A 25,793-nucleotide genomic window follows, 5' to 3' on the forward strand; every position below is an offset into this window, starting at 1 on the left:
ATATTCCAATTTTACTTGATCCTCTAATTTTTTTTTCTCTTTTGTATATTTTTCTTTTATTATTTTTAGTCAATAATCATCTTAATCTTTTGTTCTCTTTTTATTTTCAATTCACTCCCTAAATTTTTTTTTCATATAATTAAATTAAATATATATAAAAATTAAGTTTGATTGAAAATATAATCTTCAAAAACATTGAGAAAATTGAGCGTAAAATTTGGATCATTACAATCATAATACATAATAAATGTATTAACTTTAATATTTTGAAAAAAAAAAGAATACCTTGATAAATTAATCTTTTATTAATTAATGCAAAATATTAGTTTATCGATTAAATAGTTTTTTATGATCCAGATATATTAATTTATAGGGATTTAATTATATAAAATAATATTTTATTGAAGTGTTTTCATACATTTTATTACAAAATATGAAAGTAAAGATTATTATTATTATTATTATTATTATTATTATTTGAATTGTAAATTATGAAATATTAATGCATTACAAGTACAATTTTGAGACGGAGAGCGCGAAACCGAAGATGGCGGCCACCGATCCACAGAGGCAACTCCTAACACTAATTCGCGAGTTTGCTACCGAGAAATCACAGGGAGCTAAGTGCCTCTGCACTTGTTCTTTTCCTCGTTTGGTTCCCTAGAAAATGAAGCGAACAAAATATTAATTTATCTTATCAAAACCTCGCCTTGGGAACTGTTTGAAAGCGATAAATAACCAGAGTGTCAATTATTGGTTTCTCACATTGTCAGTAACTAAACAGAGGCCGTTTCCCGAGAAAATGCTGGAAAATAGTAGAAAGTTTATTGATCGAGAGCCAAATATTGAATGTTTTATTTTATTAGGTTTATTATTATTATTTTTTGTTTTCAAATTTGTGTCGGGTGTTGTAAATTTTGTAGAGAGAAGAGTGATTGGGCTAGAGAAGCGAATACAAGAGCTTGGATGTGAAGTAGATGTGGCAAATGGAGAGATGGAAGAGGTGAAGTGTATCAAAGAAACTACCGAGCAAGAACCTAAAGGTTACGAACTTCAATTGGCTTTAAATGAAGCTTCTATTCAAACCCTTGAGGTTTGTTTTATTTATTTGCTTTACTTCTATTTGATTAGGTTTTTCTATTGAATTATGAACGTCTTATATGCTTTCAGGCAAGAATCTCCATTATTCAAGATGAGATATCCTCGGTTGGATCCCAAGTAGAGGGTCTGAAGGTAGTATGATAGCGTGTTGCTCTCTCTCTCTCTCTTCATTTGGATGAAGTGATACGACTTGCATTTTTTGGTCTTTTTTTCTGTTTGTAATTCTTGTTCTGAACCTCATTGCATGGGTCATTGTGCTTGGGCGGTATGAAGAATGAAGAAGGAGCTTCACGGTAAAGATTGCTGTTTATTTTAGTTGCCATTCCATTACATCCGAGCATATGATTGTTTGCTTCATTGAAATCGATTCAAGTAGTATTAATTGATGTCTTTTTGGTAACATGTTTTTGTTGTTTGTGCAGAGATGAGTTTATTCGCCAGATGTTTGATCTTAATGCTAAGATAAGGTTAGTCTCACTTACTAGGACCTATGTAACTTTAACTGGGAATTTGTGTAGCCCCTGTCTGATATATAATTGCACTCTTCTTTGATTAACTTCATGATTTTGGAGATGTTTTCTTCTTGGAAGATGAATTGCTGTGTGAATGCGTATGATTTGTTAATTGATTTGACCTAGTTTCAGAATTGTAAGGAAGGGTAGAAAATAAATATACTAAATTAAAGAGCTCATCTACAAGTTCTTCTCTGTTTTATGGCAGAAATTATAGTGGTTGGTGTAAATTTCATATGTCACTACCTCCAAGTTTTTCTTTCAACTCTTTTGAATCTAAAGTAATGACAAGTTTTTCTTTGTTATAGATATGCTTGAGTTTTTTCTTTTTTTTTTTGGCTATGTATAGATATGTAAAGGACTGGCAACATATACACATATAAATTCCCCTTTTCATAATTGTATATGCCATTAATTTTTATGACTCAACCACATTCCATCTGAATTACCCACAAACTTTTATGAGCTTTTAGAAGCTTGTCAGCTTAACTTCCTGGTAGTGTTTGAGTTTAAACCAATCTCTCTGCAAGTCCTTGAACTGTTTCATTCCTTGGATGCATAATTCTTTAGGCTTGGCCTTGAAGCTTGAGGATATGGATTAATTCCAAACATTGTCATGGAAAACTTCGTTTTTGTATTGTATCTCACGATCATTGTTTTAAACAGAAAAGAACAAAGGCAAGAAGGCAGGGGAAAAAAAAAATCAAGAGCTCATGCATTTCAAGGCCATTGCATATGTTAGAAAATGGGAATGCAAAGATTTGAGTATGTTTAGGAGGAAACATGGATACTAGAATTATTAAATTTGAGAAAAAGAACTATTTTCTCAAAAGAGGAAAAAAAACTACAAGTGTTAGTATTTCAGATAAGCTGCAGAGGGGATGCTGTGTGAAGGTAATCTATAACCAGAAGTTGTAGATTTTTCTTCTTCATAGCTCCTAACATCTTTTCCCATCTCAAACTGTATGACCTATCATATAGGATATCCTTCATAATACTTTCCTCTTGTTGCAGGAAAGTTCACAGAACATATTGATCTATGTGCTGTGTTTTCCTTTCAAGTTAAATGAATAAATAAGAATGCGATATCACAGATTTGAATGAACATTCTGGTAGTGGAGTAAAACAACTAATTTTATAACTTATATGTTAATATAGGAAATTTCAAGAGGAAAAGTGTATCAAATCTCAGAAAAAGAGCAGCACTGGAACCACGGCAGGTGATGCCACCTGTACAGAACATTTACTGCTCTAGCAGCTGAACCTTTTTCCAATTGCTGGTTTTTCATATATATTTTTTTTTATTGATTTTGATATTAATTCATGGCAATTCTTCGCAGTTCTTTTTCTTTTGTTTTTTCCTTTTTCTTTTTAATAAGTTTTGTGACAGCAAGTGAGCAGAATAAAGTGTTTTCTTTTTTTCTTAAAGAAAAAAAAATGGTTACCTTCCCAATTTCAATCTTGTTCTGAAAGATCAAAGTAGCTGATCCCTAATTGATTTGATTCAAGTTTGGGAAACTTTTACGAGTGAGTTTTTTCATGAATGAATCCATTTATCTGGTGAGATCATAAAATAAAATTCAACCTTTGAGTTGCTGATGAGTAACACTGGTTGGTTGATATGCAGTATGGTATTTGTATTGATACTTTTCTGTGGTATTAGGGACAGACTTAGTTGGATCATGATTTTGGATTGTGCTTCCAAGATGTTCATTCATATAATTGAACAGATTTGAATAGTAATTAACAAACAAGCAAACAAAGCCAACACTATGTAGGAATCTCGTAAAAATAGATGAGTTGAAAACCCTAATCTGTAACTCAATTAACTAGTCATAAAGGAAAGGATCAAAACAGAAAAACTAAATTTCAGTGAGTAAACTAAAGTTTGAGTCTGCTCTCTTCTCTTTTTTATACATTTAGTTGCGAAACTAGAAATATGAGTTTGTTGAAGTCATTGTGAAGGCTTATAGGGGCTTGCTAGAACAACAAGTTTTGGATTGTATGTGGCATGGGATTATATGTTTGAGTTTGCTCATCTTCCACAGCAAAGTCATTTGATTTAGGAAAATGTAAATGGATGTATCAGCTGCCTCAAATTTCGATCTGTTTCTTACTGTGGGTTCATGAACATGTGCTCCACCTTTGATTAGCTGATGAACTCCTAATTTGTTGAGACAATAACCTTTTAGCAACCCTATTAGAGCAGAATTTAAAGCTTGGCATTTTGTATTTTAGAAGATAAGTGCTGTCCTTGTCCTTTTCTTTGGGAGGCCTTTCTCTTTGTGAGGCCTCAGCTTTACTCTGACTTGTGGCAGCTTTTGAGAGAAAGAAAGGAAGAGAAATTTATCTTTCTAAGCAAATATAGAGACAGATTGATGCGATTGGGTGTGCTGGGTATGGGGCATAGGGGAGTAATTTGAGTGGACTTCAATGATATCTTCTTTCACACAGTAAATTTCTTAGCATCTTTGCTCATGGAAGCAGGCTTGCTGAACTGCACTATATACTTGTGTTCTGGGAATGTTTCATTTTTCATTTTTTTCTGCTTGGCAGTTCTTTTAAATGTTATGCTAATCACTACAACCATGGACATTTCTAGGCTTATTGGTATTATCTGAAAATTGTTTGGTCAAAGCATTGAGGAGGCATATTTGTTCTTCTCAGGATACAAATTATATAGACAACTGTTATATCCAAAGAAAAAAGGTCAGATAGGTAATTGACAAACTGCGAGGCATTTGTATGCATTACAAACTAGTATCTAACTCCAATTCAACCCCTATTTTCTTTTCCTTTTACCATCAATTTGCAAATGCCATATAGAATGTTATATGTTGCTTTGGCTTTATGTTGAGGGAATCATTGTGTCTTTATTTCAGAACCAGACAGAAAAGCTGTAAAGAAGGTAGTTACTGAAGTTGAGTTAAGAGCTCTTGAGGATATTCTTGCCCATGTAGCTTCTCAGACAACTAAAGAGGAACAAGAATACATAGCAGAGGAGAATATACAGAATCAGGTAAGAAGTTGACTCAAGATTTCTATAGATGTTTTCTGTTGTTATAGAAAGATTCAAGAATGCCTCCTCAACACTTCTTCGTTTCCCTTGAGAACAATTTGAGTTGCCCGTTTCTTTGCAGGTCCAGAAGGAGTATATTGACCTTCAGAGGAAGGTTTCTCTGATGGAGGCAATAGTGAAAGAAACAAAAGCATTGCAGGACTTAACAAGATATCCTTTCAAACATTACAGTGTGTGGAACTGGCTGTCTGGTCATGATTAACTATACTTTTTCTTGGAGAGAGATAAATGTCCAGACAGATCATACGATTCAATTGATGGTAAATGATATTGAGAGTATGCCTAGAAATATGAGCAGTTTCTGAATGCTAAAATTGAGAGTATGCCCATAAGAACATCTGATTTCTAAAATTTTATCCTTCCAAAAACCGCCACTTACAAAAATAGCTCTTAAATGTTTCTGAATGCTACTTATGAGCAGTTTTTCCAAGATTTTTGTGTAAGTTTTTTGAAGTTTCTAACTCCCTGATGTTAGATGGTTGGTCAATTTTATGTTTTCTGCCATCTCAGCCATCAGTAACATATTTCATCTTTTGACTTTTCTCCCAGTAAAAAGAGGGGGAAATCCCAGTAAAAAGAAGGGAAAAAAGAATAGCTAAAACTTTTTGTATACAAAGTAAAAATGGATTGCAACGCTTTGCAGGCACAGTTATAGTAAAACATATGATGCATATGTACAAAACTTTAATTATCTTTGACTAGAAACAAGCAGGCTACTGAGTTGGAACAGGATTATGCTTCCCTTGGTGAGCAGTTGCAAAAGAGATGCGTATGTCCCCTTTGTCGTGCAGATAATGTTGAGGTCCTGGGTGGCGTTCTTCAGGCAAATGAGGCAAATTGATAGTAAGTACTCTACTTGTTATTGCTGCATCCAATGAATATGAAATATGTACTGAAATTTGGAAACTGTGGTTATTAGCATGTGTTACTATTTTGAATTTTTTATGGACACAATCATACTAGGAAGCTATTGCTCTATGTTCTATTGAAGACGCCTGATGGCCTACCAAGTGGAAAAGTGTTCTCGACTGTCTTTTGCTTTTAAAATTTCATGCTGGTCCTTTTCAGTGTGTAACCTGCTATATTTCAATTTGTCAGTCAAAATGGCCAAACTATTACACTTTCTCTGTTTCTGGTTATCCATTATTACACTCTATTGAAGGAAACGAATCATGTAGTTATTAATCAACTTTCACTTTCCATCAATCTAACTTAAAATTGCACTTTGAAACCCTACAAAGTGAAAATTTTCTTTTCTAAAGAACATAAGTCAGAATTACTTAAAATGATGCTTCTCTAGAAAGCCAGCTGTGGCAACATAGCAAAGCAGCATTGCCTAAAATTGCACTTCCTCTGTTTTTGCTATTGTATTTGCATGTTTTATGGCAATGATCCTATACCCTTTACTGATTCCTTGGAAATCAGTGATAGCAAGGTAGATCTGGCCCCTCCTTTGCTATCGATTGGCTCCTGAAATGAAAATTATATTGGCATTAGTATCATTGATATGAGTTGATGACCTATGGCAACGAACTTGTTTCATTTTCACATATAAATTACGTCAGAATTTTGCCTTAAATTATACAGCCAGAACTTACCAGTTTCCCGGAAGGCATGGGCAGAAAGGTGCCTGTAGGAAAAACCTTTCTCGGATTGGTAACCTTCATGACTTCTATTGGTATAGAAAAGAGTGCAGAAACTGGTCTGTGGTCAGAGAACTTGCTTTCACTTCGAAAATAGGAAAGTTGCCTCACTCCTTTTCCATACCACAGTATTCTGTCACACCTGTCGCCAGATTTAGGCGTTATTTTAGCTGAAGGTAATTTGTATGATGTACAGTGCAAGGTTAGTTCCCTCTAGGCCAGAGGACTCATATTGGCCTTGTGATGGCTACTTACGGTAAATAACAATTCAACACAACTGTGGTTCACTGACGTACCATGCTGGAGTTCTTTGCTTCTCTCCTGATCTGCCTGGCAGGCCAGCTGTGTACCGATTGCAATTTGCCGAGGAGTATTTGTATGTTGGTGCGAATTCTATGTTCCCTTCTCTCCAACCTTCGAACACTCCTCCATCTTCAAGTTCCTTTCGGAGCTGATCAAATTCCTGCAATGCTTTCCAATCTTGCTTCTTTATGAATTCCTTGGCCAAAATGTTGTCTTGGTACAGCCGATAGTTGAGATCTCCGAACCAGAATATACGACTGCTTAATATGGCATTTTATTTTGTTCAGATGAACCTTGCATATATACCGATCAGCTTTTGTTCAAATAAACGACATTTAGGTTCATACCTGCCGTTCTCTTACAGCAATTACTTTGGGCAACTTTCACATCCTATAGATTTTGATACTGGTTTGGATTTAGGAAATTGAACATAGCCAACCGCTAGAATTCCATGGAATTTTAACCAGATGCTAGAAATTGGATATAGTAGGGATGAATTTTTCAGAAATTTCACTCTAGAAATTGGATATAGTAGGGATGAATTTTTCAGAAATTTCACTATGTATGATTGTTAGACTTGGTGGGATCTTGTTTGATAAATTGAATCTTGCGTGGTCTGAGATCTGTAATGGCTTGGCAGCATGAAAGCAAGCGAGTTCAAGAAATTTTTTCCCCTGACAGTCTAAATTGTTGGTTACCATTAAGAATCATGTTGCTAGTATTACTATATAATAGTCTTCATTGTGTTATCTTTTTACTATAGTTTCTACCTTTATGAATATATAGTTTGAGGACCACTTACTCGTGTCCTAGGATGGTGATAGGATGAGGATTGTCATCATCTTCAGAAGAACGGGGGAATGAAGTTCGTCTGAAAATCTCTGAGACTTGGTGATTCCTCCTGCCTTCATCACCTCTCTTCTCGCCGGAAGCCAAGTGAGCAGCAATGAAGCAAAAGCTGGTTCCTTCAATAGACATACTAACTGAAACTGAACCTTTATTCCCCAAGTATCCCATGATGCCACAAGCCACGGAAGAAACCTTAACATCTGAAATGCAGTACTTTGTGAGAAATTCCTTCTTCATCCATACACTTATAAACACTCCAACCATCTTCTTGCTTGCCATTAGCTTATATTTGCTGCCCCCATATGCCTCCCCTTCATGCTGTGCCTTTGATAGCTCCGGCCCTGTAAATCCAGAATGGCCGCTAAAACTTGCCCTCCTTCCGAAACCGGGGAACCTAACAAAATGATAGTTTTCACTTGAGATTGGATTCAACATGGGGGTCAACCAGGGGCATCCATACTTGTCGTTCAGAGTTTTTCCGATGAGCAAGTTCCAGTTTGTTGCTTCAGTTGGGTCTTCTACTCCTATCACGTTTTTGGTTTTCAAAGGCACAATCTCTTGAAACCTGCACGTAGTAAGAGAAGCTCCCGTTGTCAGATGCATCCTTGAGATTTAACGAGTAATTAACCTTCAAAGTATTACCTACCCTAGAACATACATATCAGCCGCATCCTTGAGATTTAGCCATTCATTCACATCTACGGCTAAGCTTCCAACGGGAGATCTTCCGGCGACATTCCATGTACCCACAAAGATTCTGAAAGGCATAACATACACATTTGTGAGATGGAAGCTGAAGCAGGTCTTTTTGGGTGTATCTTCTGCCAGAACAACGTCTATAAAAACATCAATTACCTCAATTCATTGGTAAAGATGCATGGATCTATCTCCAACGATCTAACGAGGTCATCATCCAGGCTATCGTCCTCACTGTCATCTGCAACAAAATACAGTAAACATTATTTAAAAAGAAATTGAAAAATAGGGAGGAGGGTGGGATGTAACTGACCTGAAACTTCATTCCATTGATATGCGTCGGCTCTCTTGTTCTTTCTGTTAAACCACTCGCGAATTCTTCTAGTTTTTGACTTCCGGTTCTCAATGTCCATAGCTCAGATCATCAAAGGTCAAGGCCATGCCGCGAATACAAGAGTAAGGGGAAGTGGATGTGCTTCGTGCCACTTTTTGTCGTGCCTTCTCTTCATTCGGAGGCTTTTACGTGGTTGCTAGCTAGATTAATTCATTAGTAGTGTCAATAAAAAACATAGGTTTCACGGTAAGGAACCATAGTTTTAATCGCCTCGTACCGATATTGAAACAAACCTAGGAACCATTTAAATTTATTTCAGCGGACAATCCCAGGAAAGGGGAGCGAAATTGGACAACGTATGTATCATGTGAAAGTCAAGGTTTGGTTTGGGGAGAAACTCCTCTCATGGCGATGGTACAATTCAGCCATAAAATAATATAGGCCTCACAAGCTTCTATCATTTGCATTCATTATTTGAGCAGCGGTAGGTGGCGGTGGTGGTCACATATGTCTCGTGGATTTTTACATAGCAAGTTTATAAAACTTCCTCGTCAAAAAATGTAATGGGATCATTATTAAGGTGGTTTATGGAAACCCTAGCATGACCGTTATACCTTCGAAGTTACATGTTAAGGATAGTTTATTGTACTATCAGAAAAAAAAATAATTAAAATCACCTTTATATATTAGATTGATACTAGTTAATTTAGATGAACTTGCTTTACTTCTGATCTGGATACTCTTCTAGGTTTAATATATATATTTTTAATTTAGTGATATATATAGAAAAATCAATTTTAAAATCAAACAAATATTATATGATAAAATTTAAAAATTCAATAAAAACTCAATATTTAAAGCTGAAATTAGAAGAAGAAAAAAGTCAAGCCATGCACACCTATGGAAACAAAATTAAATTAATTATTTATTAAATAATACAGAAATAAGAGTTATTTATAATTTAATTTTTATAATTCCTTGAAACTATTTAATTAGTTATTTTAGTATAAAAATCAATTAAATGATACGGTGACCATAAAAAAATCCAATTTAATCTAAAAAAACCTTTAAAAAATTATAAAACCTTCTTAAACCACTGCCAATCTTAAAACACCCCAAAACACCTAAAACAATCAAAATCAATAAATATAATTAAAACATTGAGGGATGTTTAGAGAAAAAAAATTCCACCACCATTAAATTTTTTTTGTCAAATAAAACTCATTAACACAAAAAACAACAAATTTTGTCATCTACAAGTGGTCAAACGGATGATTTTCTCTCTTGCTAAAAAATAGGGATTGGTTTATTAAATATCTTTATCTCTTTTTATTTATTAAAAATATTTTAATAAATAAATTTAGCAAACACAACTGGATAAATGTCTCGTCTTGCTATATTAAATATTTTAATCTACAATTGTCTTATCATTTATGTTTTTTTAATTAATTGACATACATAGTTCTCGATTTATTTGATTACATGTATGCATAAACTTTTTTATTTTTACTTAAATTTTTTTAGCTGCAAAAGCACGTTGAAAAAACCTATGTATATAATTTATTTTTTGGAAACGAAATATCTAACCCATGACAAAGCGCGAGTAAATTATCCAGTCACACCCTAGAGTGGGTTTTGGGTTTGATTTGTCTCCCATATGACTTCTCGAGCTTATTTGTTTTTATATTTCAAAAATGTTTTTAAAAACATTTGAAATTTTTTTATTTTTTTTGTTTTAAATTAATTTTTTTGATATTTTTAGTTTGTTTTTATATATTGATTTAAAAAAAATAAAAAAAAATAATTTCAATATATTTTTACATAAAATATTTTAAAAATAACCATTATCAAAACACCATCAACCTGCTCATGTTTACGTGAAACATTGAGCATCACATCACTACCAAACCCTAGAGTACTATATTCATGAGAACTCCTAATTATAAATGTAATGAAATAAACGCAGAAGGCCACTTAAAGGCGTGAATTGGTGGTCCACGTGGATGGATGGATGGAAGAAGATAAATTCTTCACAGAACTTGTAACCATTAGTGTTTAACCAATCATCAAACGGTGTGAGGAGTGAAAGCACCATTTTTTAGACGACAAGTTCCTCCAAGTTCGCTCGTTCATTATTGGTGGTGTTGTATTTAAGACATTCCTAGCGACCAGACGCTCACCCTCCAAGCAGAAGCAGAAGCATCGGTCGCCCTCACCAATAAATGTAGCTGCCTGCAATTGGTGAGGTTGGTTTTCAAGGTATAAATCATTATGAGAGAAGCATCTTCTAGGATACAATAATAAAAAGGAAGTATTTGGTATTTTTGCCAGCTGATTTTTGGGTATTTTTTCAAGGTATAAATCATGATTGTTGGTCGCAATCATCCAAAAAAAAAAATATATATTGAATAAAAGTAAAAAAATAATTAAAATAATATAAAAATCAAATATTTATTACAAATTTAAATATTTATACATTTAAATACAATAAATCTAAAATAGAGACGACATTTGAGGAGGAGAATAAGGAGGAGGCTGGTTATTGCCAGGACCATGGGGCCAATTAAGGGGTGCACATGTACCACTAATTTGTGATCTCATCTTCGTTACCAATCGACGGAGTTCTTTATAATCGATAGTGAGTCATTCATATTTTTCATTAAAATAGAACGTTCGAGCCTACGAGCTTCTAATGGTCAAAACATTAAGGGGGTCGTCCCCACGTTCTCGGTTGTAGTGTTAGAGAGTTTGTACACCCGATTTCTGTCAGGTCCGCTGGACGAACCTACCTCCAACCATAAATCCAGATTGAGATTCAGATGGGTCGAATGATCGTCCTCATATCTCTCATTCAATCGGCTGTTATATGTATCATAGAAAAAAATTCATCAAATTCAAGAAAATAATAACTTAAAAAAAATGGTTGAAAACCAACATACCTCAAAGTGCTGAGCTTGGCTATCCATGAATTGTTGCACCCATTTTTGGCAATCATCACTCCACACATGTGTTTCAACAAAAAGCTCCATCGAGCTTGGTTCGTGTACAAGAACTGCAGCCTATAAGATAAAAATATTGTCAGTTAAATATATTTATAAAAAAACAAATAATAAAGAAAATCGATGTAATACAAAAAATCCTACCATCTTCTTCGCATGTGAAACAAACAGAACATAGCCATTAATGTGTGTGGTAACAGAACCATGAACACACTGGTTCCGATTTTCCACACCAGATTGTGACCATCACGTGAAACTCTTGAACGTCACGTGCTGAATGTATTCCACCCATATAGCCTCTGAGACATATGGCGGTCTGAAATCTTTCAAAATCACCACGTCATTCCAACCTAGAAGCTCTTTTTATTTCACATATTGAAGCTTTCTTTGGCGCTTCATGCCAAAAATTACTCAACCTATATGGTACAAATTAATTATCTGTTAGTAAATGAAAAATAAAACTGTAATATTTGGAATAAAAAAATCATCATGAAATCAATTTAAACTAATTGCAGTATGATTCTCCTAAACCCTCCTTACAACATTATTATCAACTCTCTCCCATTCAAATTTACCTTTGAAGTAAAATTATAAAAGAAAAATTTCAGTAATTTTAATAAACTAACATAACAAAATATTTAAGTTAATACTAATATTGAACATTGAAAATCATGCATCGACTTGCAGTTTTCATTCAAGATGTTTGGAAACTAGACTCTATTGAAACAATGGAATTTCCATTGACAATTAGGTTTGTGTTATTGTTCTCGTGGATTCAATGTTTGTAAACCTAAAATTACATTTGTTAAATGAAATTATTTTTTCAAAAATTATTAAACATGTTGTTATGAAAGCAAAACAAACTTACATTCAAACGTTGTCCTTCCATTGGACCTTGTACTTGCGGGTAAATAAATCATTGCGAAGGGACCCCCCTCAACATTGTGGCATCGTACTTGATGAGCCCACATCGTGAGTCGATATCTGTGCCTCAAGTTCCTGTTTTTGATCGGCACCTAATGACTCGTGGTCGTCAGCATCACTGTTAGAAGAACTAGTAATGATCTTGTCCTTATAATGTGCAATTGACTTCCCTTAGGCATTTACACAAATTAAAAGATAAAAAAGTTAAATTATTCTTATTTATTAAAAAAACAATTGGCAGTACCTCCCTTATATATATGGGAGACTACCCAAAATTTTTAAACCTGTAAATGCACAACATATATGTCACAAACCGGTTGATTTTATTTAATTTCTTCTAACAATTTAGCATAATTCAATTTCGTAGAAACTTTTCTTTTTCTACGTAATAATATTTTTAACCTTAAATTTAGAAAAAAAAACAATTATTCTAAATTTACAAAAATTCAAAATAATAATTAAAATTAACCTTACACATTTAATTGAAATTGAACAATAGAATTGAAAAAAAAATCAAAAAAATAATGCAAAACTTATTATAATAACAACTAAAATTCAACATGATTATTTCTAAGTGATAATATTTTTAATCCTAAATTTACAAAAAATTATTCTAAATGGAATAAATACAAAATATTAATTATAATTAATCCTACACATTTAATTGAAATTGAACAACAAATTTGAAAAAAAAAACTAAAATTCAACAAAATAGTGCAAAACATATTTCAATAACAACTAAAATTCAACACATTCATTAATTCATAAAACTATTAATAACTCAAAATTGAACCAAAATAATGCAAAAAAAAAAAAACACAAAAAGGAATGAAAAATTCTTACCTTGATGACATGCTTAATTTCAGCTGATAGTTAAACAAAAAAAAAATATTGTTAAAAAACCCAAAAATAATTAGAAGAAAAAAAATGAAGAAAGACAAGATATTTGAGGATGAGAACGGAAGAGAATACTTGATTTCAGTTGAGAAGGAGAGAGAAAAGAGAAGAGAAAAAGAGAAACAAATCTATAAGAAAAGAAGAGAGAAGAAAAAAGAAAACGATGATGCCCCATTTATTCTAATTCTGGTCTTTTAATTTACTTTTACAAATAAAATTATTATCAGTGATTCCGTTTGTAAAGTCAAATGGAAAGTTTTAACTTGCATGAAAATTTTCAGAAAACCCTCATAATATTACCAATGACTTTTCATTATGTCGGTGATAATGTTTGGAAAAAAGTGAACATTAAAAAAACATTAATTATCTATGCATTGAGAAGTGAAAAGTTCTCATGGTCACTGGAATATACCGACAGACACATTCTGTCGGTATACCCATATGTAATGAACATCATGAACAGTGCCAAAAAGAAGGGAAACAATTCTCATAGTCATATGAATATACCGACGGACACATTCTACTAGTATACCCGTATGTAATGTACAGTTTGTTGATATTTCTATCAGTGTAAAACAATATCGATGCCAAATTGTCATGTATTCTCTATCTATCCATCCTGTAAATAATTAAATTCAAAGTTACATATATAACACAATAACACTAGGTCACATAATAATAATAAAACAAATATTTTTTTATCATTCAATAATAAATTAACATCATTGCCATTATAATGAAGTGAATTTTATCCATAAATATTGCTTATATTTTATGGCATTACACATTCGTGTTGTGCAAATTAATCAGAATTGCCTTCTTCTTCATCAATTAACTCGTCCTCATCTTCATCACAATCTTTTACATTGATTTCGCCGCTATCATCTTCATCGACTTGTGTATGTTCACTGGAGCTCAAAACATCATTCAACTCTTTAGCATCAATATCAACAAAACTTTTCTCGATAATGCGAAAATTTGAATTTTCTTATAAGTCATTAGAAAGAATAACTTGATATAGATTAACTAACTCACCGAGTTGAAAAACATCATCTCCCACAGTTAATTCATCGTTGCCATCCTAAATAACCTCAACATAACCCCTAGGTTTGGTTTTCACTACTAATATCCAATCAATTCTTGAACGATCATTTCTATAGGAATGAATGTATGTGTAATAAACTTGCTAGCATTACTTGGCGAAAATAAAGACATCGTCGACGTTGAGAAGTCTAGCTTTTAAATTAATTTCGATCAAACCATGATGAAGATCTACTCTAATTCCTCTATCAATGATGTTATACCAATAACATTTGAATAAAAATACTCTATTTTGCTCGCAATGATATTGCAATTCAATGACCTTTTCCAACTTCTAATAGTAGTCAACTTCAAACTCATTAGAAATCGATTTCTTAAAATAAACCCTACTGTTATATGTCTTTCTACTCTGTCCATAATTTTCAGTATGAAACATATGTCTTTTGATAAAATACCCATTGTAGCACTTCACATTTCTTTCAAGACCCAAACTTAGTAAAGACAAATTAACACTAGCATTCACTCCAAATTGATAAACCTAGTACATGATGTACAATCATGGATAAACCATGGACAGTTAACGAGAAATGTGTAATGAAATTAAATATCCCGAGAGATAAGAATAATTAAACAGTACTTACATGTGTTTTGAATCCCGTGAAAAATTATTTATTTTGTAATCAAAAGATTTAAGATTCAGTCAACTGTGAGTTTTAGAATAGTAAATATTGACAATGTTGCATACGAGAAATTTAACAATGTATCAGTTTATGATATTATAAGAGATAAATTGTTCAAAAATAACATGTGCTTGTCTGAATTCTATTTCTGACAAATATCTTTCCTTTACAATATTTTTTAGTACGAGTCCTCCAGGATGAGAGAATATTGACAAGTTACCACATGAAGACACTTCTCCATCACCGTTATATCTGGAATGCGATTGATTCTTGTTCTCAATCGAGACTCAAATTAGTATAAGATAAATGTTGAGATCTCTTCAACAATATAGGCCTCGCATATCGAAGCCTCAATATGCGCTTTATTTTTAACTTTTCTCTTATGGTTGATTAAGTACCTATATGGAATTAAATGAATGTTTTGAAATATACAAAGAAAGACAATAAAATTTTAATTACGATGCATGTGTAATCTCTAATCTCTTGAATGGATACATCCATCTATATTAGATTAAGCCTTCAACATTTTCCTTAAATAGTAAATTTATGGGTATATATTCTATCAAGTAGAAAACGATAGAGAAAATACCATATTAAGTTTGCATATTATCAATTTATATGTAAAATAATTATTTAGTTATTTTTTTTATTTTTATTTTTTAAAATAAAAGAAAATAATAAGTAGAAAACATGAAATGGTAAAAAAACATCAAAATAAATATAAGATTAATTATACAGTTTTTAAAATTATAAAAACTAATTAATTAGTTAGTTTTGATAAATGAGAGTTCTTGAGATACAATTAACCCACGTAAAAAAAATCCACCGTCAGTAAATATAATAAAAAAAAGGTTTTAAGGTGGGTCCCATAGTCAGTTGCTCGCCTGTAAACCGATAAACATCATAGACGCAGCATTTAGTCTTGCAGCAAAAATGGAAAGGGGTCCAGAAACGAGTAACAGATTCTACGTTCACGTAATTGAAATTCAAAAGCAGGGGTAATCAAGTAATATCAAGGTATCCGTCAGCTGGTAAACCTAAAACCCACTCTTTTTTCAACCAGAGGAGGAGAAGCAAGGAGAAGGAGAGAAGCAACCTTCCTCGCCATGGCAGAATCAGAGGTGAAATTGCTAAACGGCCCTCATCCTCAGTACTAGCACATGTTAATTTGTTTAATATTTTACTTTAATTTTAAATTTGATTATCTCATTCTTGGTTTTGATTTTAATTGAAAACAAAGAAAAAATAAAAATAAAAAAGTCTGGCTGTCTTTGTAGAAACTGGTGGCGTTGAAAAAAGCATATGCAGATATAATATTGAATACAGCAAAAGAGGCAGCAAGCAGAGTAATGGAGTCGGAGCGAAAAGGCCTTCGCTATCACCACGATCTCTGCAGTTCAAAAGACGAGGCGCTTCGATTACTTCTTCGCTTAAAGCAAATGATCGATGCCAAAGTAACCATATTTTTCATCTCATTTCTTGCTCCTGGTGTCGCGCCACCTTTTACTTTACATGAAAGCTTTGATTTTATCATATATTAGAAGGGTTGTAAAGAAATGGTTTTTCATTTTTCCATTTCTCGATAATCATGGGTGCTCATTTAATTATATATATATATATATATATATATATATATATATATATAGAATTTAAAGGTATTTTGATGTGTGGAAGATATTACTTTTGTTTTTTATGCTACTTGCATGCTCGAGTTCTAATGAGCAGCTCCACTACATTTTGCTCAGAATTTGTTGTGTGGCTCGCCTTGTTACTTGTACAGCTGATACCGAGTGCACCTGTTACTCTTATATATGTTCCCTTTCATCTTGCAAGCATTAATGCATCTGTCTCATTTTTCTTTTATGCAGGCAATTGAAGCAGAGATAACATCCGCAAGCCAACAGAGTAAGATTGATGAGCTTGAGGCGCAGCTCCAGGAGGCAGAGGGTGTCATAATAGATCTTAGAGCAGAGTTGAGATGGGTACGTGATGAGCTAGAGAAGGTAAGGAACAGCCAAGTCCAACCTTCGAATGGAGAAGCTGTGAAGGAAAATGAATCTTCTCACCAACATTTAACATCTGAGCCCATTGTACTCTCTCTTTCTAATTTGCCACCTCAAACTGTGGCAACTTCTAATGTAAAGAGTACACTACTGGATGAGAGAAATTTCAACAAGTGCTGCAACACAGAAGATCAGCAATTGAGTGTTTCACCTTTGGAGAACTATTCTTCACGTAATGCAGACTTAGCCTCCATTACTATGGCAAACAAGGAGCCGGAGTTGTATAGAAATGGTTGTACGCAGAGAATTCGTGCATCTGAAGGAAATGCGTTTGCTAGCAAATTGCCTCCTTCAGATGTAGGAGTGGAGCAGCAATCACTCATAAAGAATGAGGTTATTGTCAAAGCAAGTAATGGGGATGAAGGTAAATGTACTGAAACTTCTCCCAAGACTAAGAACGTGGGGAAATTGAACTTTTCAGGGGAAGAAGTAAGAAACCATGTCAAGGTTTGCTCACCAAGACAGAAAGGGGGGAGGTTTGCAAAAGCCAAAGCTAAGCGCAAGTCCTGTCCCATTGTCAGAAAACCTTATCAACCACCTTCAATTGTTTCTCGTCGTAAGACAAACTCAGTAAATGGCACTGTTAAATCTGATCAACATTTGTGTACCTTACCCCCTGTCAAGCCTAGCAATCAGGATATGAAAAAGAATCCCATTGAGCTGGAAGAAGAATTGCTGGAAACAAATGACTGCCTTACTGCTGAAATGATTGTTCCTGAAGGGAAAAGACCAAGAACAGAACGAATTACAACTTCTGGCTCTTCCTCGTCCTCGTCCCCTTCGGTTCAACACTCAGAATTTTGTCAAAAACCTTTTGTTCTCACTCCTTGCAAAAATTACTCATTTTTGCTCCATGGTAATGTTAAATCTGACGAAGACCAGTCAAAGATAACTGAAAATGTTGTCAAGCTGAAGCCACTACCTAGCTTGGGTCCTGTTTTAACACTAATTAGAGGTGGTTTGGATTCAATATGTGGCTCTACAAATGTTGAAGTGAGTGTAAAGGCACTCTGTGGATCCGTTGAGGACACTGATGCAGACAAGGACATGGAGTTTGTAGATGAATTGGCAAAAGAAGAACTCGATTCTAACCAGAGTCCTATAGTTCCAAGTTATGAATCAAATGCTCAGATGATCAATGTACCAATTGTATTTTCTAATTTGAAAGATGCCAAAACATCCGAAGAAATTACTGTTAGTGTACCGCTGGTGCCCTCTGATATAAAAGTTGCCAAATCATCCTTGGAATCTAATGTGTTTCCTAGTCAATCAGACAATAGGCTTCTTAAATACACCTTCCAGAGGAAGCACAAGAAGGAAGCTGTGAGCAGCTCTGATAACAACGCTTCTGGCAAGAAGAACAAATTAAAAAGGAAAGCAGGGGAAAAGCCAGAAGATTAACCAGAGCCACATAAATCTAGCTTGATAAATGAGTCATCTAGGGACATTAGCTCAAGCCGCTCGTAAGGTTGGTTTCTCTTAAACATTCTCTGTATCTTCTTAAACATGCCCCACCTGGGATAAGATGTCACGACTCCTTTTGTTTTCCGTACCAGGATAACATGCTGCCTTTGTCTTTCTATGCAAATTCCGTGATTCCAGAGTCACGACGATTTCATATCTCAGTCAATGGGAATTGAAAGCATGTAAATTTTAGTGAATGATCTTAGTTATGTGCAGGGAAATTGAAATATGACGGGACTAATTTCTACTAATATTTATGGCTGAGGACACTGCATATACATGTTTTGCCTAAATGATAGTGGCCTGAAAATGGTTGGTTTTTTTCTATGGTCTCAAAATAATTAATTCAAGACCAATTCCTGATCATATATATACGAGTAATTAGGGCAGGATGGAAGAAAAGAAACAAAGTTATGTAGGAGTTTTCTCATGCTGATCATATTCGAAATTGACTTGCATGGTATTGTCCATAAGTGGTGGAATAACAATAAAATTGCTAAAGAGAACTCTCGCACTATTAAGAATAGCAACTATCTAGATGGTGGCCCAGTGGTAAGAGCTTGAGACCAAGATGTTTGCTTTCTCTGTGGTCTTAGGTTCGAGCTCTGTGGTTGCTTATATGATGGTCACTGGAGGCTTACATGGTCGTTAACTTCAGGGTTCATAGGATTAGTCGAGGTACGCACAAGCTGGTCCGGATACCCACGTTAAACTAAAAAAAAAAAAGAATAGCTGTGTAGCTGGAAGTGCACTCTGATTTCTGCCAATATTCTTACGTCTCTTTCAGGTTCCAAATAAGCTTCTGCTTTCATGTTGAGTCAATATTAGAATATGCACTTTTTCTAGGAAATGTTGGTGGTAATGAAACTAACTGTTCCCCGAGCTCAGCCAGGAGAAGGATGTGGTTCTGAATTCCAATGTCTTGTGCCCTTCTTTGGTGATTATTGAGAGAATACTATTTCAAGAAACCATAAAAAAGGGCTGCTTGCATCGCATGAGATGTGGAGATTACCGATCAGCTACTTGTTTACCACTGTTGCAATTTTGATTTAAATGTTTGAGATTGTGTTCGCAGTTGTTTTTTAAAATATTTTTTACTCGAAAATATATTAAAATAATTTTTTTTTATTTTTTTAAAATAATTTTTTATATTAATGTATTAAAATGATTTGAAAACATTAAAAAAAATTAATGCATCAAAATAATTTGAAAATAAAAAAAATTAATTTAAAGGAAAATAAAAAATTTAAATTATTTTAAAATTACTTTTAAAATATAAAAACAAAACAGGACCAATGTGTTCCAATTTTCAAACCTAACAGCCTTTCTCGTCACTGTATATGAAACGATCTCGAAATGTCTTGCATTGAATGCGTCATTAGTTAATAAAAAATTTATACTATAACAGTTATTTTTTAAAAAATATTTTTAATATTAGTGTATTAAAATTATCTGAAAAATAAAAAAATTAATTTTAAAAAAATTAAATATTTTTAATTTTTTAAAAAAACACAAGCATGCCTGGCTTCTTTATGAGTGAATAACACGTGTAATAGAAGTTTGAGACTGAATATAGATAGATCCATAGAATTGAAAGATAAAACAAGAGAAGATTATTCTCAGCTCCATCAATTTGATATGCAGTCATTCCACAACCTTATTCAAAATTTGAGTTGATATTTGCTCCATCTTTTCGTTCTTCTGGCCAGTCAATTTCACAAAAAAATCCCTCCCTCCCTCCCTCCCTCCCTCCCTCAAACTGGGTTTATACTATTAGGAATGAATTTCGTTAATTTATTATTAAAAGAACCAAGAGTGCTTAGTTAAATACCGTGAACCAAGATTTATTAAAAAAAAATATTATTATTTTAAAGTATCTTGAATGGAAGAATATCTTGTATTATATTAGTAAACTATCAAAATTGAACTACATTGATGTAATTTTTCTGTTCTTTCCTGTACAATCCACTGTCTACTGTTGAAATTACCTCTTTACTTCCTTTATTCACGGTTAACTATTTTCTTTATTTATGTTTATGGGTATTTTTTTTTACAACTATGAAGAATCATTCATTAGGATTGAAATCCTGAAGAAAAATCAGAACTACGAATTTGGGTTGAGGTTTACAGATCATTGTGATGTCAAAATAGTGCAAAGCACTCAGTCTTTGGGCACAGCACCTTCAATGGCTGGTGCCCCTTGTAGTAAAGACATACAGATCTCTTGCAGGTGTTGCTGTCATGTCCTAAAATCCAACTAAGTATGTGGTTAGTTAGCTTCATCAACCTCCCTAACCTTTCTTAAGCTCAAAGGTGTTTAATTTGACCACACCAAACTACACTCACATCAACTTTTTGCCAACTGAAGAAACCATAATTATGAGGAAAGAACATCTTCTTGATATAATATTACCAATTTATTAAGAAATTTCCAAGCAAAATATCACAAGAAGATGTGACAGGAAAAAAACATGGCAGACAGAGACTATGGTTGGTTTCAAATGAGCGGGGGTATAAATGAAAACTTGTAAAATATTTAGAAATGTTTATATGTTAAGTGAGGGCAATCTTTATTTTATAAAGTATATTTGATAAATATACCTTATTTATTTTTAGATTTTTTTGTTTGTTAAGTGGAAGTCTTGAATCATTGCTCAAATGACTTTTAGCTTAGACCAACACTAGATACATAGAAAATTGAGAAAGCAAGCTTGTTTATGAGTTGAGGTGATTTTAGTGCAGGCTTGTCCACAAGATATGTTGATTTTTATATGTATTTAAATGATATACTTGAATGGTATAAGAATTAATTTTTTTTAATTATAAATTTAGTTGAAATTAAATTAAAAGTTATAAGAATTATAATCATGTTGAATTATAAATTATAAATTGTTGATTTGATATTTTTTTTATAGCATAGAGTTGAGAGCCTTAAAAAACAATCTCTGTCATATTTTTTTGAATCAGGTCGTATATAATATTTATAACTCGTTAAATTGTGCTATTTTTTTAATTAAGTTTTGAAGTATGTTATTTTTTTTCCTTTTTATTATGCTACTTTTAAGAGGAAAAAAAAAAGAAAACTCCTTAATAGAAGTAAACACTTAAGAAGACATAATAATATTCACATGTTTGAAGCAATTTAATTATCTTTTTTATTTATTCTTAAAATTTATGTATTTAGGAATATAGTTTTAAAACCTCATCCAAACAAAACATAGATTATAGGCCAGGAGTGTCGATTAAAATCTTTTATTTTTTAAAGATTTAAAATGTTATTGTTTTGATAATTTTTTTAAATAAAGTAATTTAATAGGTTGATAATCAAGTTTTTAAAAAATTAAATAACTTTTTTTTAATATCTTTTAATCAATTCTAATATTCGGTCCAGATCTTATAACGATAATAACGAGAAGGGAAGCTATTCCCCCACGGGGGAAAAAACAAAGAGAGCAAGGGGTTAGAAAACTACAAAAACAGGTAAAAATAGAGGGTAAACATAGATGGCCACGGATTTGACTATACCAGGCCTCTTTTTTTAATTGCCTTATTAGGAAATGAAAAGTAGCATCGTTCAGTGCAGTATCCAACTCCAACTAGAAACCACCCTTTGTGGACCTGCTGACTACAATATATATATATATATATATATATATATATATATTCTTAATTTAACCGCTAAACAGTTCCTCTGTTCAGTCAAAGAAGCTGTGATCATCAGTCACACACCTGCCATTGAAAAACTCTTAAAAAAGTTCACTCCCAAGGAACAAAGCACGCACCCGTCATCTAACATCATCGACAAAAATAAAGACGGAAATTGCAGGAGTAGGAGTAGGATTATACTCTCACACACATAATAATACTAATAATATAATACTAACATCAAATCATAGTCAATACCTCCCTTTCCTTTAGACCATCTTAAACCTGTAAACACGCAAGCTTCAATCCAAGATAAATTTAGTATGTTTCCTCAGTAAATCAAGAAAGACTCTTGGAAATTATTACATCCATGAAGGTTTCATCCAAGATTTGTGCTTTGAATATCATCATTGTTATTCTGGTTGCGTTAAGTGCCATTAATGTTCTTGGTGAAGATGACGTGAGGTGCCTGCAAGGTGTAAAGAACTCTCTTGATAACCCAGAAGGGAAGCTCACCACGTGGAACTTTGCAAACTCATCAGTTGGATTCATCTGCAATTTTGTTGGGGTTTCATGTTGGAATGATCGAGAGAACAGGATAATCAACCTCCAATTACGTGACATGAAGCTGTCAGGACAAGTTCCTGAATCATTACGGTATTGTCAAAGCCTGCAAAACTTGGATCTTTCATCTAATTCTCTCTCTGGTACGATTCCTGCTCAAATATGTACCTGGGTGCCTTACTTAGTCACTCTTGATCTCTCAAATAATGATCTTTCTGGCCCTATACCGCCTGATCTTGCAAACTGTACTTATTTGAATAAGTTGATACTATCTAATAACCGTCTCTCTGGGTCTATTCCTTTTGAATTTTCTAGTTTGGGTAGGCTCAAGCAGTTTTCTGTGGAAAATAATGATCTTGCTGGTACAGTTCCTTCCTTCTTTACAAATCTTGATTCCGCGAGTTTTGATGGGAATAAGGGACTGTGTGGGAAGCCTTTATCAAAGTGTGGTGGGTTAAGGAAGAAGAATCTTGCCATTATAATTGCCGCCGGGGTATTTGGTGCCGCCTCTTCTTTGTTGTTAGGATTTGGGGTGTGGTGGTGGTATCATTTGAGGTATTCTGAGAGGAAGAGAAAGGGAGGGTATGGCTTTGGAAGAGGTGATGATACTAGTTGGGCACAGAGATTGAGGTCTCACAAGCTTGTTCAAGTTTCTTTGTTTCAAAAGCCTCTAGTTAAGGTTAAATTGGCTGATTTAATAGCTGCTACAAACAATTTTAGTCCAGACAATATCATCATTTCAACTAGGACGGGCACTACTTATAAGGCTGTTCTTCCTGATGGATCGGCTCTTGCACTCAAGCGTCTTACTACTTGTAAGCTCGCTGAGAAGCAGTTTCGTTTAGAGATGAATCGATTAGGCCAGATCAGGCATCCAAATCTGGCACCCCTTTTGGGGTTTTGTGTTGTGGAGGAGGAGAAGCTTTTGGTTTATAAGCACATGTCTTATGGGACTTTGTATTCTTTGCTCCATGGGTCCGGTGATGCACTGGATTGGTCAACAAGATTCAGGATTGGTTTGGGTGCTGCTAGGGGTCTAGCTTGGCTTCATCATGGGTGCCAGCCTCCATTCCTGTATCAGAACATGTGTTCCAATGTGATTCTTGTTGATGAAGATTTTGATGCTCGGATTATGGACTTTGGATTGGCTAAGATGACTTGCTCAGACTCTAATGAGAGCAGTTATGTTAATGGGGATTTAGGAGAATTCGGTTATGTGGCACCAGAGTACTCAAGCACTATGGTTGCTTCCCTCAAAGGAGACGTTTACGGATTTGGGGTGGTGCTTTTGGAGCTGGTGACAGGGCAAAAACCTCTCGACATCAGCAATGCTGAAGAAGGATTCAAAGGGAGCTTGGTGGATTGGGTAAATCACCTCTCAAGTTCTGGTAGAAGAAAAGACGCAGTTGACAAGGCTATCTGTGGCAAGGGACACGATGAAGAAATTTACCAGTTCCTAAAGATTGCTTGTAATTGTGTCATTGCTCGGCCCAAGGACAGATGGTCTATGTACAAGACCTACCAATCCTTAAAGACGATTGCCAGTGAGCATCATGTTTTGTCAGAGCTAGATGATGAACTTCCATTGATTTTTGGCAAACAAGATTATGATTAAGAGTAGCTTTGGAGGAAATTAAGATGAGAAAGGCCCTGACAAAATGGTAAAACTTCTGTCAGACTGAATTTACACGTTGTCTGGTCAGTATTCCAGAGGCTCTGGATTTAAAATGTAAATGGTGTGGTATATCCTTCCTTTGATCTTCCTTTTCATTTATTATCTATTGCTGTATGATAAAAATAAAACTTTCTTTTAACTCCAGGTTACTGAATCTCAAGAACTCTATTTTGTCTGCTTTTGTTTCTTAGAGGAACATCCTCAACACAGCATGCAATTTTTGCAATATGGTCTCTGTTTGTGGCCTTGGAATTTGATGTGAATGATGTGCGTTGTATTACGTTTGAGCATCAACGTTGATAAAGGGATCGCTTGTCTTAGTAATTTTTTATCCCTTTAAATGCCTAACTAGTAACAATCAACTTGAGTTCTTCATACATTTTCCTCTCTTTGCACCAGCAATTCTATGCAATTGTATACAACCTTGCATGTTTTCTGCTGCGCATGTTAGTACTGTTATTTTTCTAGCTACCCTCCCAACATCATGGAGATACTTGCTACGTACTTGTGCTTGACACACAAGAATCTTTAGCCATTCTGCATTAAGAAAGCATAATTACTCCAATGAAGATATAACAGGTTTATGTGAATTGGTCAGAGTGACGATTAAAATAGATATTAGTATATTGCATCTATGTTATCTGATGTGAACTTTGAGAGTAACAATCCTATAACTACTCATTATAACTCGCAATCAAGATTAATACAAATCAAAAAAATTAAAATATTATCTAATTTGTTGATTATCTGAACTAAAAAATCATAATTATTAAATGAAAATCTCGATCAATTAATTATAACAAACCAAGGACCATACATATAAGGTTGAAAACCCCGACTTGTGATTATAACAAACCAAAAACCAAATATATAAGGTAATATATAAGGTTGAATGCAATAAAAAAATAATCTTTGATAAGTTCTCATGATTATAACGAACCAATAATTGAAGATGTAAAGATGAACGTTATAAAGAAGTAATCATTGATAAATTTTGAAAGTTTCATGAAGAATCAAGAGTAAAAGCAAACTCTCACGCACAAGTTTTTATTTTTTAATAAACAAATCATTCCTCTAAATAAAGCTAAATAACTTTATTTATATTAGGTAAAATGTTCTAAACAAAATTGCAAGAATTACAACAGAGTTCTAAATAAAATAAAAAAAAATCAAAATCAAATAAAAAAATATTACAAATATCAAACAATAACTTTTGGGCTTTATCTCAAAGTTTTCTTAATCTTTGATCGCTATGAAATTCTAAATCTAAGGAAACAAAGCCTTTAAAATCTTTTAAAAAATAACAGCTTATCCAACTATTAAA

At 33.6% G+C, this 25,793-nt stretch overlaps 4 protein-coding genes across 9 annotated transcripts; 3 read left to right on the top strand and 1 right to left on the bottom strand.

Moving 5' to 3' along the window:
* The first annotated feature begins 499 nt into the window (after positions 1 to 499).
* Positions 500 to 5,767, top strand: LOC133670454 (uncharacterized). 2 transcript variants are annotated; one of them, XM_062090953.1, is made up of 9 exons: positions 500 to 1,093; positions 1,171 to 1,233; positions 1,375 to 1,394; positions 1,524 to 1,568; positions 2,772 to 2,833; positions 4,496 to 4,632; positions 4,754 to 4,842; positions 5,401 to 5,535; positions 5,656 to 5,767. In XM_062090953.1, the coding sequence occupies exons 1-8, from the start codon at positions 803 to 805 to the stop codon at positions 5,531 to 5,533; spliced, it is 840 nt and encodes a 279-aa protein (XP_061946937.1). In that variant the 5' UTR covers positions 500 to 802; the 3' UTR covers positions 5,534 to 5,535; positions 5,656 to 5,767. The 2 variants fall into 2 exon arrangements, with proteins under 2 accessions (XP_061946937.1, XP_061946936.1); XM_062090952.1 differs by having other exon boundaries at positions 5,401 to 5,767.
* Positions 5,768 to 5,848: 81 nt separating this feature from the next.
* On the bottom strand, positions 5,849 to 8,946 carry LOC133670453 (type IV inositol polyphosphate 5-phosphatase 7-like). 3 transcript variants are annotated; one of them, XM_062090949.1, is made up of 7 exons: positions 8,497 to 8,946; positions 8,343 to 8,424; positions 8,146 to 8,244; positions 7,441 to 8,052; positions 6,632 to 6,895; positions 6,291 to 6,477; positions 5,849 to 6,162 (listed from the first exon to the last, which is right to left on the bottom strand). In XM_062090949.1, the coding sequence occupies exons 1-7, from the start codon at positions 8,594 to 8,596 to the stop codon at positions 6,073 to 6,075; spliced, it is 1,434 nt and encodes a 477-aa protein (XP_061946933.1). In that variant the 5' UTR covers positions 8,597 to 8,946; the 3' UTR covers positions 5,849 to 6,072. The 3 variants fall into 3 exon arrangements, with proteins under 3 accessions (XP_061946933.1, XP_061946934.1, XP_061946932.1); XM_062090950.1 differs by having other exon boundaries at positions 8,134 to 8,244; positions 8,343 to 8,417; positions 8,497 to 8,945; XM_062090948.1 differs by having other exon boundaries at positions 8,134 to 8,244; positions 8,497 to 8,945.
* A 7,023-nt stretch (positions 8,947 to 15,969) lies between these two features.
* On the top strand, positions 15,970 to 19,613 carry LOC133670778 (uncharacterized). 3 transcript variants are annotated; one of them, XR_009834164.1, is made up of 4 exons: positions 15,970 to 16,179; positions 16,336 to 16,512; positions 16,927 to 18,589; positions 19,182 to 19,613. XR_009834164.1 is itself a non-coding variant. In XM_062091392.1 (3 exons), exons 1-3 carry the CDS (start codon positions 16,165 to 16,167, stop codon positions 18,520 to 18,522), a joined length of 1,788 nt encoding a protein of 595 aa, XP_061947376.1. In that variant the 5' UTR covers positions 15,970 to 16,164; the 3' UTR covers positions 18,523 to 18,910. The 3 variants fall into 3 exon arrangements, 1 of the variants encoding a protein (XP_061947376.1); XR_009834166.1 differs by lacking the exon at positions 19,182 to 19,613 and adding an exon at positions 18,678 to 18,910; XM_062091392.1 differs by lacking the exon at positions 19,182 to 19,613 and having other exon boundaries at positions 16,927 to 18,910.
* Positions 19,614 to 22,289: 2,676 nt separating this feature from the next.
* On the top strand, positions 22,290 to 24,613 carry LOC133671021 (inactive LRR receptor-like serine/threonine-protein kinase BIR2). Its single transcript, XM_062091637.1, has one exon. The coding sequence runs from the start codon at positions 22,601 to 22,603 to the stop codon at positions 24,407 to 24,409; it is 1,809 nt and encodes a 602-aa protein (XP_061947621.1). The 5' UTR covers positions 22,290 to 22,600; the 3' UTR covers positions 24,410 to 24,613.
* Positions 24,614 to 25,793: the final 1,180 nt, after the last annotated feature.

Source organism: Populus nigra, chromosome 13, assembly GCF_951802175.1.
Source record: "Populus nigra chromosome 13, ddPopNigr1.1, whole genome shotgun sequence".
NCBI lineage: Eukaryota > Viridiplantae > Streptophyta > Magnoliopsida > Malpighiales > Salicaceae > Populus > Populus nigra.